Source organism: Balaenoptera acutorostrata, chromosome 1 (genome assembly GCF_949987535.1).
Source record: "Balaenoptera acutorostrata chromosome 1, mBalAcu1.1, whole genome shotgun sequence".
Lineage (NCBI taxonomy): Eukaryota > Metazoa > Chordata > Mammalia > Artiodactyla > Balaenopteridae > Balaenoptera > Balaenoptera acutorostrata.
The window spans coordinates 109,945,950-109,959,154 of record NC_080064.1 but is presented as its reverse complement, the minus strand read 5'-3'; the positions used below and the strand labels follow the sequence as shown (position 1 = coordinate 109,959,154).

Genomic DNA, 13,205 nt, shown 5'->3' with positions numbered 1-13,205 from the left:
GTTTCTCCCATTTTCATAGTCTTATCTCTCACCCTTCTCTTACCCATCCCAACTTACCTTCTGGTCTTTTGGAGTTCTGCTCCCAGCATCACCTACAGATGAGAAAAACTCTGAGTGTAAGGGACTTACACATAAGAATTTCCAAGAAATCAAGAACTAAGCTACTTAACAGGATTACCATGGAAACATTATTGATAACAACTGAAAACTAGATATAGATATACATATCTATGTGAAAGTACCAAAAGCATTCAGAAAGATACACAGCAAATAGGTAACAGTGCTTACCTGGGGATAAAGTACTGGGACAGGTGATATTCTGTGGGATTTGGGGTTTTCAAATATTTGAATTCTTTTTTTTAAAATTTATTTGTTTATTTTTATTTTTTGGCTGTGTTGGGTCTTCGTTGCTATGCGCAGCCTTTCTCTAGCTGCGGCGAGCGGGGGCTACTCTTCGTTGCGGTGCATGGGCTTCTCATTGTGGTGGCTTCTCTTGTTGAGGAACACAGGCTCTAGGCACTTGGGCTTCAGTAGTTGTGGCACACGGGCTCAGGAGTTGTGGCTCGCGGGCTCTAGAGCACAGGCTCAGCAGTTGTGGCACATGGGCTTAGTTGCTCCACGGCATGTGGGATCTTCCCAGACCAGGGCTCGAACCCGTGTCCCCTGCATTGGCAGGTGGATTCTTAACCACTGCGCCACCAGGGAAGCCCAAATATTTGAATTCTTATAACAATAATTTATTTATGGGTTATTTGAATGATTTGAAAAATGAAATATAGTCAGTGAATTAAGCAAAAATGTTTCTTCTTGAGTAGTGCTGTCCAACAGAACTTCCTGCCATGATAAACATGTTCTGTATCTACACTGTCCAATATGTTAAAATTTGGCTACTAAGCACGTGAAATGAATTTTAAATTTTACTAAAAAATTTTTAAAAATCAGGTATAATTCACTGACCAAGAAATTTACCCATTTAAAATGTTTAATTCAGTGGTTTTTAGTGTATTCACAAGGTTGTACAACCACCACCACTATCTAATTCTAGAACATTTTCATCACCCTGAAAAGAAACCCCACTAACGAGTATGGGGTTTCTTTTCGGAGTGATGAAAATACCCATTAGCACTCACTCCCCATTCCACTCTTCCCACAACCCCCAGCAACCATTAATCTACTTTGTGTCTCTATGGATTTGCCTATTCTGGATATTTCATATAAACGGAGTCATATTATATGTGGTGCATCATATCAGATTCATCTATGTTGCAACATTTATCAGCACTTCATTCCTTTATATGATTGAATAATATTCCATTGTATGGCTATGCCATATTTTATTTATCCATTCATCAGTTGATGGACATTTGGGTTGTTTCCGCTTTTTGGCTATTATGAATAATGTTGATAGGCACATTTGAATATCAGTTTTTATGTGGGCATATGTTCTCATTTCTCTTGGGTATATGGCTAGGAGTGGAATTGCTAGGCCATAAGGTTTAACCTTTTGGGGAACTGAAAGATTTGTCCAAACTGGCTGTACCATTTTACATTCCCACAAGCAATTCAGAGGGTTCCAATTTCTCCACATCCTTGTCAACACTTATTACTGTCTATCTTTTTAACTGCAGCTATCCTAATAAGTATAAAGTAGTTTTGACTTGCCTTTCCTTAACAACTAATGATGTTGAACATCTTTTCATATACTTATTGGTCATTTTCACATCTTCTTTGAAGAAATATCTATTCAAATCTTTTGCCCATTTTTAATTGGGTCATTTGTCTTTTTACTCTTGAGTTGTAAGAGTTCTTTATACATTCTGGAAAATACTAGGCTTCACATTTCACATAATTTATTTTTTTATTTTTGGCCACACCACGTGGCTTGCGGGATCTTAGTTCCCTGACCAGGGATTGAACCTGGGCCCTTGGCAGTGAAAGTGTGGAGTTCTAACCACTGGACTGCCAGGGAATTCCCACATTTCACATAATTTAAATAGCCACATGTGGATAGTGGCTACTGTATCGTACAGTGAAATTTTAGATATTTATAACATATATTTAAAAATGGGGGGACTTCCTTGGTGGTCCAATGGTTAAGAATCCGCCTTCCAATGCAGGGGACGCAGGTTTGATCCTGGTCGGGGAACTAAGATCCCACATGCTGTGGAGCAACTAAACCTGCACACTGCAACTACTGAGCCTGTGCGCTCTGTAGCCCACACACCACAACTAGAGAGAAGCCCGCACACTGTGACGAAAGATCCTGCATGCTGCAATGAAGATCCCATGAGCCACAACTAAGACCTGACGCAGCCAAATAATAAATTAAAAAAAAAAAAGGAAGGCAATGGTGGTAATCATTTTGCAATAAACATACATATCAAATCATTATGTCTTATACCTTAAACTAATACTGTATTATTTGTCAATTATATCTCAATAAAACTGGGGGGGGGGAGTAGCAAAAATAAATAAATAAATAAAAACAAAAATGGAAAGCAATGTAAATTTCTGAAAATAACAAAAATAGTTAAATAAACTACAACATATCTAAATGAGGTTCATAAAGAATCTTCAATAACGCGAGGCAATGCTAATGATATATATTAAGTTTTAAAAGTTAGGATACGAAATTATTTATTTGATATGAACTCAACCTTGGAGAGAATACACAGACACACCTGTGCATGTGCACACATTCCTCAAAGAACTGTGACTATGGCATATGATTAATACCTGTTATCTTAGAACTCCACAACTGTAAAAGGCTTCAAAACACATGTTCTATATTTGAGGACAAATTAAGGAAGAACGGTTATTAATCTTGCAGGGATTTTTACCTTTAAAATATATTTAGATACATTCATGTGGTAAAAAATTCAAACATTATAAAAGGACAATCAAAAATAAGTCTCCCTCCCACCACTGCTTCTCGTTACTTGCCTCAGAAATAACCAATATTAACAGTATCTTTTGCAGCCAAAGATATTCTGCAAAGTTACATATGTATTCTAGCCTGCCTTCATCCTTTTACTCACACTCAACATGCAGTTTTTTTTAAAATAAATTTATTTTTTTATGTATGTATGTATGTATGTCTGTCTGTCTGCACTGGGTCTTTGTTGCTGCGTGCAGGCTTTCTCTATTTGTGGCAAGCGGGGGTTACTCTTTGTTGCAGTGCGCGGGTTTCTCATTGCAATGACTTCTCTTGTTGTGGAGCATGGGCTCTAGGTGCGTGGGCTTCAGTAGTTGTGGCACACAGGCTCAGTAGTTGTGGCTCGCGGGCTCTAGAGCACAGGCTCAGGAATTGTGGCGCATGGGCTTAGTTGCTCCATGGCATGTGGGATCTTCCCAGACAAGGGCTCGAACCCGTGTCCTCTGCATTGGCAGGCAGATTCTTAACCACTGCGCCACCAGGGAAGTCCCAACATGCAGTTTTTTTGTTTTTATTTTTGGCTGCATTGGGTCTTAGCTGCAGCATGCAGGATCTTTGTTGTGGCATGCAGGATCTTTCGTTACGGTGCGTGGGCTCTTCGTTGTGGCACACGGGATTCTCTAGTTGTGGTGCACAGGCTCCAGAGCGTGCATGCTCTAGAGCTCGTGGGCTCTGTAGTTTGCGGCACACGGGCTCTCTCGTTGAGGCGCACAGGCTTAGCTGCCCCATGGCATGTGGGATCTTAGTTCCCCAACCAGGGATTGAACCTGCATCCCCTGCATTGGAAGGCGTATTCTTAACCACTGGACCACCAGGGAAGTCCCCTTCACGCAGTTTTTATGTTGCTTTTTATCTCCACCCTTAAAATAACTAGGAAAGTATTCCCTATCAGGACCTACAAATCTGATTCTTTTTTCCCCCAATTTTTTTTATTGTGGCAAAATACACATAACACAGAATTTACCACCTTAACCATTTTTAAGTGCACAGTTCAGTGGTATTAAGTACATTCATGTCACTGTGCAACTATTACCATCAGTCATCTCCAGAACTCTAAGTCACCAAGTTAAGACATGAGGAACAGGACAGAGGGAGCATGAGGGAGTATAGTCATCTGCATGAAAGGTCTGAATTAAATGGCCAGCTTTGCTAAATATAAGCAGAAACTTTACACCAATAAATTAAATACTTAAGAAAAAATATAAATTACTAGAAAATTACAAGTTACCAAATCTGACTCAAAGAAATAGAAAAGCTTTGCGCAAAGTAAATAGATTCCTAGATGGCTTCACAGGCAAATTCTATCAAACACTCAAGGGATACATAATTCCAATTTTGCAAACACTTCCCAAAAATTAAAAGGAGAAATACTGCCTATTCCATTCTACAAGGCCACCAAAATCTCAATATTGAAATCACAGAAGGGCAGTACCAAAAAAAAAAAAAAAAATTATAGGCCTATCTCTCTTATAAAAGTGAAGATGCAAAAATCCTAAATATCAGCACAACAAATCCAGAAATGTTTAAAAAAGATATATTTAGTTGGAGCCATCCAAGGACTATAAGGTTGGAAAACTTAGTGATTTAAAGAAAAATATCCACATAATAATTTTACTAGATATATAAGGTATGTTCAATAAAATCAACATCTACTCATGATAAAAACTCCCAGCAAACTAAGAATACGGGACAAGTTCTATTACCTGACAAATGACATCTTCGAAAAACCTGTAACAAGCTATCAGCCTTAATAGTATAAGATGAAAACATGCCCTTTAAAACAAGCCACAAGGGCCGCTCTCGCCTTCTGAGATGGCCCACACTCTGTCTGTGGACTGTGTTTCTCTCTAAATAAATCCACTTCTTACCTATCAAAAACAAAACAACCAAAAAAAACCACCAAACAAGCCACAAGACAAGGAAGTCCTTGTCATCATCATCACTCCCATTTAACATTATAATGAAGGTCTTAGCTGGTGAAATATGACAAGAAAAACAAGACTTATCTGCCGTAAGTATAGGAAAGGAGGAAAAACTGCAATTATTTTCAGATGACAGTCTACATAGAAAACTTAAATGAAATCATAGAAATAAAAATTTAGTAAGATTGCTAGATACAAAAATCTATATGCAAAAGTCAACTGCATGTCTATATACCAGCAGCAACTAGTTGGAAATGTATTTTCTTAAAAAAGATATTTTTTGTGGCTACTGAAAATGGTAGTTGGGAATAAATCTGACAAAAGATGTGCAAGCTTTCCGTGGAGAAAATTAATCAACTCTCCTGAAAAATGTTAAGGACTACATAAATGATCTTTGTATAGGAGAGTCAAATACTATGAATTTATCAACTATTCCTAAGTTGATCTTGTGATAATGTCAATGGTTTGGGAGTTTTTATTGGTGGTGGGGGGGGAAATGGGGAACATGACAAGCTACCTCTCAAATATAAATATAAGCACAACAGGTGAAAAAGAACCAAGACATCTGTGAAGAAGAACAAGAAACTGAGGTTACTAGAGTTAAAAGATATTATAAAGCCACAGTGATAGGCTCTATAGAAACAGGAGGAAATGACAGACCAGTGAAACAGAACAGAAAGTCCAGAAACAAACCCACACAAATATATGGAAATAATTTATGATAGAGTAGGCAATGTAAATCAATAGGAGGGGACGCATTTCAATAATGGTGCTGGAAAACTGTTTAAGAACAACATAAAAAAAGAAAATACCTTGAATATTACACAAAAAATAAATTCCATTTGGAATTAAGACTTAAATGTGAAAGACAAAACTATGAAACTTTCAAAGGCAATGTAAAAGAAGATCTTTATAGACTCAGGGTAGTAAGGATATAAAAAGCAATGACCATAAAAGAAAATGTTAACGTTAGAACTTCTGTTTATTAACAAATAACATAAAAAGTAAAGACAAAACATAAGCTTGGAGTGATATGTGCATTTTATAACTGCAAAGGATTAGTAATTATAATTATAGGAATAATAGGTAGACTTCCTATGAATTAAAAAAAAGTTGAGCAAATGAGCAAGATACATGAACAGACATAAAAAAGAAAACCTACAGATGACTCACAAACACATGAAAAGATTCCCAAGTTCATCTGTAGACAGGGAAATCAAATTTTAAAACGACAGTGCTAAGTGTTGTCAAGGATGTGGAACACAGGCCACTCTCAGCCACTGGTGGTATAAATATAAATTGGCACAACCACTTTGGAAAGCTGTTTGGTCACTAATTATCCAGTAAGGTTGAAAATTCCATATCCTATCTTACAGTACCCTAGGATAACCTAAAAAGATTCTTGCACATGTGCATCAAGAATCATTTACAAGAATATTTAGGGCATTATTTACAATTGCAAAAAAACTGAAAACAAATGAAATGTCAAGTGTTCAGAGACTAGATAAACTGTGGCATATTCACATAATGGAACACCATACTGCAGTAGCAACTGAACCAAGCATCACACATCAGCATGATGTTGAAGAAGTCATTGAAGAATGCATACAGTGTCTAAGATTCCATTTGTACAGTTCAAAAATAGGCAAAACTACAGCACTTCTGGTAATAGTGATGTGACAAGATTGGACAATCCCCCTATGCAGAAAACAAGTATAAAACCAGACAAAATTGTCAAAAGCAATCATTTCAGGACATCCCTGGTGGTGCAGTGGTTAAGAATCCCCTTGCCAATGCATGGGATTGATCCCTGGTCCGGGAAGATCCCACACGCCGCAGAGCAACTAAGCCCATGCACCACAACTACTGAGCCTGAGCTCTAGAGCCTGCGAGCCACAACTACTGAGCCCACGCACCGCAACTACTGAAGCCTGTGCGCCTAGCGCCCGTGCTCTGCAACAAGAGAAGCCACCACAGTGAGAAGCCCATGCACTGCAATGAAGAGTAGCCCCTGCTCGCTGCAACTAGAGGAAGTCTGTGTGCAGCAACGAAGATCCAATGTAGCCAAAAAATTTTAAAAAAAATCATTTTAGGACACTGGAAATTTGACCAAAGGCAAACAATAGATTGATAAGTATTCCTGAAAAACTGCTAAAGCTTCTGGTAACAAAGGTGGGAGTCTATGGATCTCTTGCCTGGGGCAGCTCCCATCCCTGCTCCACCTCTAGCTTGGTGGGCAAAAACTGTAGCTTTATCACTGAGGTGCTAGCCGTAACAAGCAGCTTTGCTAATTTGAGGTTGTAACTCTTGTTTAGGGTAAGCAGCAAACCAGTAAATTTAACGAGGAGATTCTGAAAATGAGAGAGCCACAGACAGGCTTAGATAAATTCTCTATACATTTTTGGGTAACTGCTAAAATATGCATATGCAAAGAGGACCCAAGAGTGCCTGGTTAAAAATGAAACCCAAGGTCAAAGAAAAAAATCACAAAGGAAATTAAAATTTATGAGTTACATGAAAATGAAAATTCAACATATAAAAATTTATGAGATGCAGCAAAGCAATGCTCAGAGGGAAATTTATAGCTTTAAATGTTTATATTAGAAAGGAAGAAAGGTCTAAAGTCAATAGTCTCAGCTTTGACTTTAAGAAACTAGAAAAAGAAGAGCAAATGAAACCCAAAAAAAGTGGAAGGAAGAAAATAGAGATCAGAGTAGAAATCGATGAAATAGAAAAGAGAAACAGTAGCAAAAATAAATCAATGAATCCCCAATACTGGTTCCTTGTAAAAGAACAAAAATTGATAAACCTGTATCTAGACTAATCAAGAAAAAAAAGAGGAGATCTAAATAACCAATATCAGGAATGAACGGGACATCACTACAGAACCTATAGAAATTAAAAAGGATCATAAGGGAATACTATGAACAACTTTATGGCAATAATTTAGACAACTTTGATAAAGTGAACAAATTCCTAGAAAGACACAAATGAACAAAATCAACTTGAGAAGAAACAGAAAATCTAAATAGATATATCAGGTAAAGAAAATGGATTAGTGATTTATCTCCCCACGATAAATTCAATGTGATATCCTGGATTGGATCCTGGAACAGAAAAAGTCCACAAATTGAATAAAGTCTGGAGTTTAGATAAAAGTAATGTACCAATGTTTGTTTCTTAGTTTTGACCAATATATACCATGGTAACATTAACATAAGAAGAAACTGGTGAAAGGTATGCAGGAACTCTCTATTACCTTTGCAATTTTTCCATAAATCTAAAATGATTCCAAACTAAAAAGCTTATTTAAAAAAAATCTTTCCACAAAGAAAAGTCCAGGCCAAGATGGTCTCATTGCTTAATTTATCAAACATTTTAGGAAGAAATAATACCATTCCACACAACTCAGTGGAAGGAACACCTCCCAACTCATCTTATAAGGCCCATATTACCTGCTACCAAAGCCAAAGATATCACAATAAAACTATAAACCAATAGCCCTCAAACATATGTGCAAAAATTGTTAAAACATCTGCAAATCCAATACAGCAACATATAAAAAGGATTATACACTAAGACAAAGTGGGGGGTGGGGATGCGAGAGTTATTCCAGGAACAAAAGATTGGTTTAACATATAAAAAATAATTATTGTAATACATCCTATTAATAGGATAAAGGACAAAAGCCATATGATCACCTGAGGACAACAGAGAAAAAGCAGCTGACAAAATCTGAAATCGAATCCAGCTATTATAAAAACTCTCAGCAAACTAGGAATAGAAGCAACTTCTCTCAACCCGATAAAGGATACCTACAGCTCACATCATAATTAATGCCTAAACATAAAATGCTTCCCTGACAAAATCAGGAACAAGGAAAGGATGTCTGCTCTTCTTTCAACATCATACTGGAGGTTCTAGCAAGCATAATAAGGCAAGGGAAAAACACAAGACATCTAGATTAGAAAGGAAGAAGTAAAATGACTATTTGCAGACAGCATGGTCTAATACATAGAAAATCCTAAGGGAGCCACAAAAAACGTCTAGGAAACTGATAAGCTGATGCTAAAATTTATTTGGATTATATATGAAATACAAATGAATTTGGAGGACTTTCACTAAGTGATTTTAATACTTACTGTAAAGCTACAGTAATTAAGACAGTGTGGTGCTGGTATAAAAATAAACATTTAGTTCAATGTGACCCTCAAATACAACATATGGCCAGCTGATTTTTGACAAGGATACCAAAAGAATAGTCTTTTCAACAAATGGTGGTGGAACAACTGGATAGCCATAAGCAAAACAAACCAACCAACTACCCTCAACTCTTACGTTAAGAATTTTTATTCTTCAAAAGACACCATTAAGAAAATGAAAAGACCACATCTGGGAAAATGTTTGTAAAATAGATCTGATAAATGAATTGTACCTAAAGTATAATAAGTCAGAAGACTTATATATTGATTTAGAAAAGTCAATAATAAAAAGACAACCCAATTTTTTAAAAAAGGCAAAACGATTTGAATAGATATTTCCTCAAAGAACATACATAAATGGCAAATAAGTATGTGAAAAGATGCTCAATGTCTTTAGGAACATGCAAACTACAATCACAATGTGAGGGAGTCCCCTAGTGGCCTAATGGTTAGGATTCCGGCTTTCACTGCTGTGGCCGGGGTTCAGTCCCTGGTTGGAGAGCAGAGATCCCACAAGCCACGCAGCATGGCCAAAAAAAAAAAAAGCTACAATCCCACTTTGCTAGTGGGAATGTAAAATGATATGGCCACTTTGGAAAACACAATAGCGGTTTCTTAAAAACTCAAACATACACTTACCTAAGACTTAGCAATTCCACTCCTAGGTGGAGTATCCAACAGACATGAAACATAACGTGGACATTAAGACTTACACACTAGGGACTTCCCTGGTGGCGCAGTGGTTAAGAATCCACCTGCCAATGCAGGAGGCACGGGTTTGATCCCTGGTCCGGGAAGATCCCAAGTCGCACGGGGCAACCAAGCCCATGCGCCACAACTACTGAGCCTGCGCTCTACAGCCTGCGAGCCACAACTACTGAGCCTGTGTGTCACAACTACTGAAGCCCGTGTGCCTAGAGAGCCTGTGCTCCACAACACAGAAAAGCCACCACAATGAGAAGCCCGCATACTGCAACAAAGAGTAGCTCCTGCTCACCGCAACTAGAGAAAGCCCGTGCGCAGCAACCAAGACCCAACACAGCCAAAAATAAATTAATAAACTAAAAACAAACAAACAAAAAACTGTTAAAGAATAGACAAAACCAAATAATCTGTTTTGAGATATATACATAGGTGCTAATGCCACCTATAAAGAAAAGCAAGGGAATTCAGAATACAGGTTACATAGAATGGGGAAAGGAGAATAATTCAATCAGGAAGTAGCAAGAAGTGAAAATCTATGATATCAATACTAACAATCTTCTATTTTTTTTTCTGTAACAGACAAGTCCAACAGTTAGGAATATGGAGTTAGTGAGAATGGTTTCTCCTCTCTTTTATCTTCTATTTGCTCATCTTCCCACGTTTCAATTTTAATCCTGAGACTTTCCTGTCCATAGCCTCATCTCTTACCTGAATCAATACTGAGGACATCATCATCTTCATCAGGAATCTCAATTATTTCTGTAGGCCGGGAAGCTTCATCTTCAGAGCTACTGTCCCGGTACTGTAGTCCCAGTTTGGAGTAAAAGTCCTTCACCAAAGACTCACAATTAGTCACTGCCCTAATATTGGAACACACGTAGAAAAGGTCAAAGCCAGCAGAAGCAGGTGTAAAAGCTATTAGAATTTATATATATTTCAGTATACACTGACCTCTATTTAAACAGGCCATATTCCAAAGAGTTTCTGTTTTGAATTTTAAATGCTTATCCCATAGAAAAATGTTTAAATAGTGGTTTCCAGACTAGTTCTTCAAAAATCCAAAATAAGCCCAAAGCACGGTCCTTTCAACCTTACCTCATTATTTACCTTGTTGTTATTTGGAAATATGTTCTAAGTGACAACTAGGGCAGGAGAAACAAATCTTCTGGGGGTTTAGGAGTAGAAACAGGGCTCTAGGAACTTATTAAAGCTTCTCAGTTACATAAAACAGCAAGTCTTTATAATATGCACTCCCTAGATGATTCTACTAAGAAAACAAAACAATTGCTCTGAAGTAGAGTGACGTATAAAGAAGGGGAAGGGAGTCAAGACTTGGACTCCCCTACTGTTGAGCATATTAGCCTCTGATAGATGAATATTATATTATATGGGTGGTTGTGAGGTCAGATTATGGTCCTTAACCCTTGAGGAAGAGTAAGGTTCTACATATCTGTACCTTCTAAAGTACAAAGTGCACAATGTCATGAACAATTATACTACTTTTAAAATGTCTGCCAATAGGTAGATTTCCTCCTATTTCCTACGTGGTTCTTACCTGGATGCATCATCAAAGAGCTGGTCAACATGGGCCACCTCGGATTCCTTCTGTATTACCCACGTCTCCAACTCTGCTAGCTGCTTCTTGCGCTGCTGTATACAGTCCATCTTTTCCAGTTCGTCATCAATGAACTGCCGAAGTTCCTCCATAGAGATACCCAGCTCCTCAACCACTGCTTGTTGCAGCTCTGCAATCTCTTCAGACTCCACTGCAGCTGTTGCTGCATCCAAACCAATGCACCCAGGGAGGGAGGACATACTGTTGTCCTCTACATGGAGCAGGAAACTAGAATTACTTTTGGAGTTATTATGACTGCAATAGAGAATTTCAGTCCCCTAATAAAACTCATTCCTACTCCGCTACTTGTTACTCAAATATACGTAGTTAGGTTTAATTCTATGTTCTCTTTCCCCATTCTCCAGTATCTGAAGCTGAGATTTTGTAGAGTTCTCATCTCCTGTAGGCTATAGACTATCGGCCTGAATAAAATGTAAAAGTTTGAGAGGGCACGGAAGACATATATTATGCAACAGGGAGCTACCGAAAATAATGTTTTAGGAAACTAAAGAGAACCAATTTATTGAGGAAGATATTTCTGTGGTCTGTGTTCTTTAACTGACTAATGAGATAAATCTTTGTTTGCACGCTCTGCCTAATTTGAACAAATACTCCCCACCTGGAGGGGAGGGTTTGGTCTACAACTCCCTAATTCGTTGTTTTCTCTTTAATTACTTTTCCCCTTACATTACTTTGCTTTTGTGTGGAAATTTCCTGTTTGAAAAGTCTATAATACTTAAGGACACAAAAGCTTGCAGCAAAGAGGTTTCCCCAAAGTAAAAGGAAATAAAGCAATTTGGGAATAAAAACGTGGCTACCTAAAATCGACAATTCAAATACTCCCACATACAACTCACATTGGTGTTAACTGCTTTTTCGATCAAACGGTTAAAGCAAAACTGATGCCATAACGCCGTGCGACCCCAGCGCCAGTTCTCACTGCCTCCATTTTTCTTTGGCCCACACACCGCCCCACCCCCGCGCTATCCATTTTAGGGGTGCGTCCCACCCACCCGCAAAGCCAGCTCAACCCCGCCCCCGCTAGTCTCCCGGGGAAGACCTCCTTCCCACCCTCGCCCGACCTCCTACCACAAACAAAACATTCCATACAAGCCCTTGGTCTCCAAATACCTCAATTAACAGTATTTCCCACACCTCCCAGCTTCCAGCTATGATGGCTCTTTCTCACCAACCAGAGCCCAGACTCACGACTCAGGGGTCGGCCTCGGTAGGAAAGAACGAAACCAAAGGGAAAAGGGAGCAGGGGGAGGGGAAGAAGCGTGAGGGAAGGAAGGGGAAGCAAAAAAAAAAAAAAAAAAAAAAAAAAGACGCCGGAAGCAAACCTGAGGTGCCGTTCCGGTTGTCGCGACGGTAGCCTGACGGGGTCAAACCCAAAGGTGCAGGGCGCCCCTCAAAGGCTGGGCAAACTCAGGCGAGTACGCATGCGTCGAGGCAGAGCCCTCCAGGGCACACGTGAGAAACGGCTGGCCGGGTAAAGTGGGCGTGGCCTAGAGTATATTACAGAAGCTCCGCCTCTTCCACCACCCCCAACTGGTGGCAGCAATACTAAGTTTATTGTGTAAAGGCTCAGTTGGCAAACACTCTTAGGTTTAGAATTGTTTCTCACTTTTACTTGAGTTTGTTTTATTACGTAAGTTGTACAAATTGTAACAAGTCGAATATTAAGATGTAATAAGAAAAATATGAAAATTTCCTCTCCACCCCATCACTTAACCATCCCTTGCTCCTTTGAGATAAAACAGCTTACTTTTCTAGGCTTGGGTGTACAAGGTCAAACATGTGGATTTTTTTGTTATGTTTTGTTT

General features: G+C 38.6%; 1 protein-coding gene across 7 annotated transcripts in view; it reads right to left on the bottom strand.

Moving 5' to 3' along the window:
• Positions 1-12,861, bottom strand: part of SETDB1 (SET domain bifurcated histone lysine methyltransferase 1) — a 29,841-nt gene extending 16,980 nt beyond the window's left edge. For 3 of the 7 annotated variants that reach the window (XM_007178010.3, XM_007178013.3, XM_057550475.1), the window contains exons 1-4: positions 12,511-12,669; positions 11,320-11,590; positions 10,473-10,624; positions 58-92 (exon numbers count right to left, since the gene is read on the bottom strand). In XM_007178010.3, the coding sequence (XP_007178072.1) occupies positions 58-92; positions 10,473-10,624; positions 11,320-11,579 (447 nt within the window). In that variant the 5' untranslated portion in view covers positions 11,580-11,590; positions 12,511-12,669. Of the gene's footprint in view, positions 1-57; positions 93-10,472; positions 10,625-11,319; positions 11,591-12,236; positions 12,330-12,510; positions 12,670-12,722 lie in introns of those variants that run through there. The other 4 variants (XM_007178011.2, XM_028165415.2, XM_007178012.3 and 1 more) reach the window with 4 other exon arrangements.
• Positions 12,862-13,205: the final 344 nt, after the last annotated feature.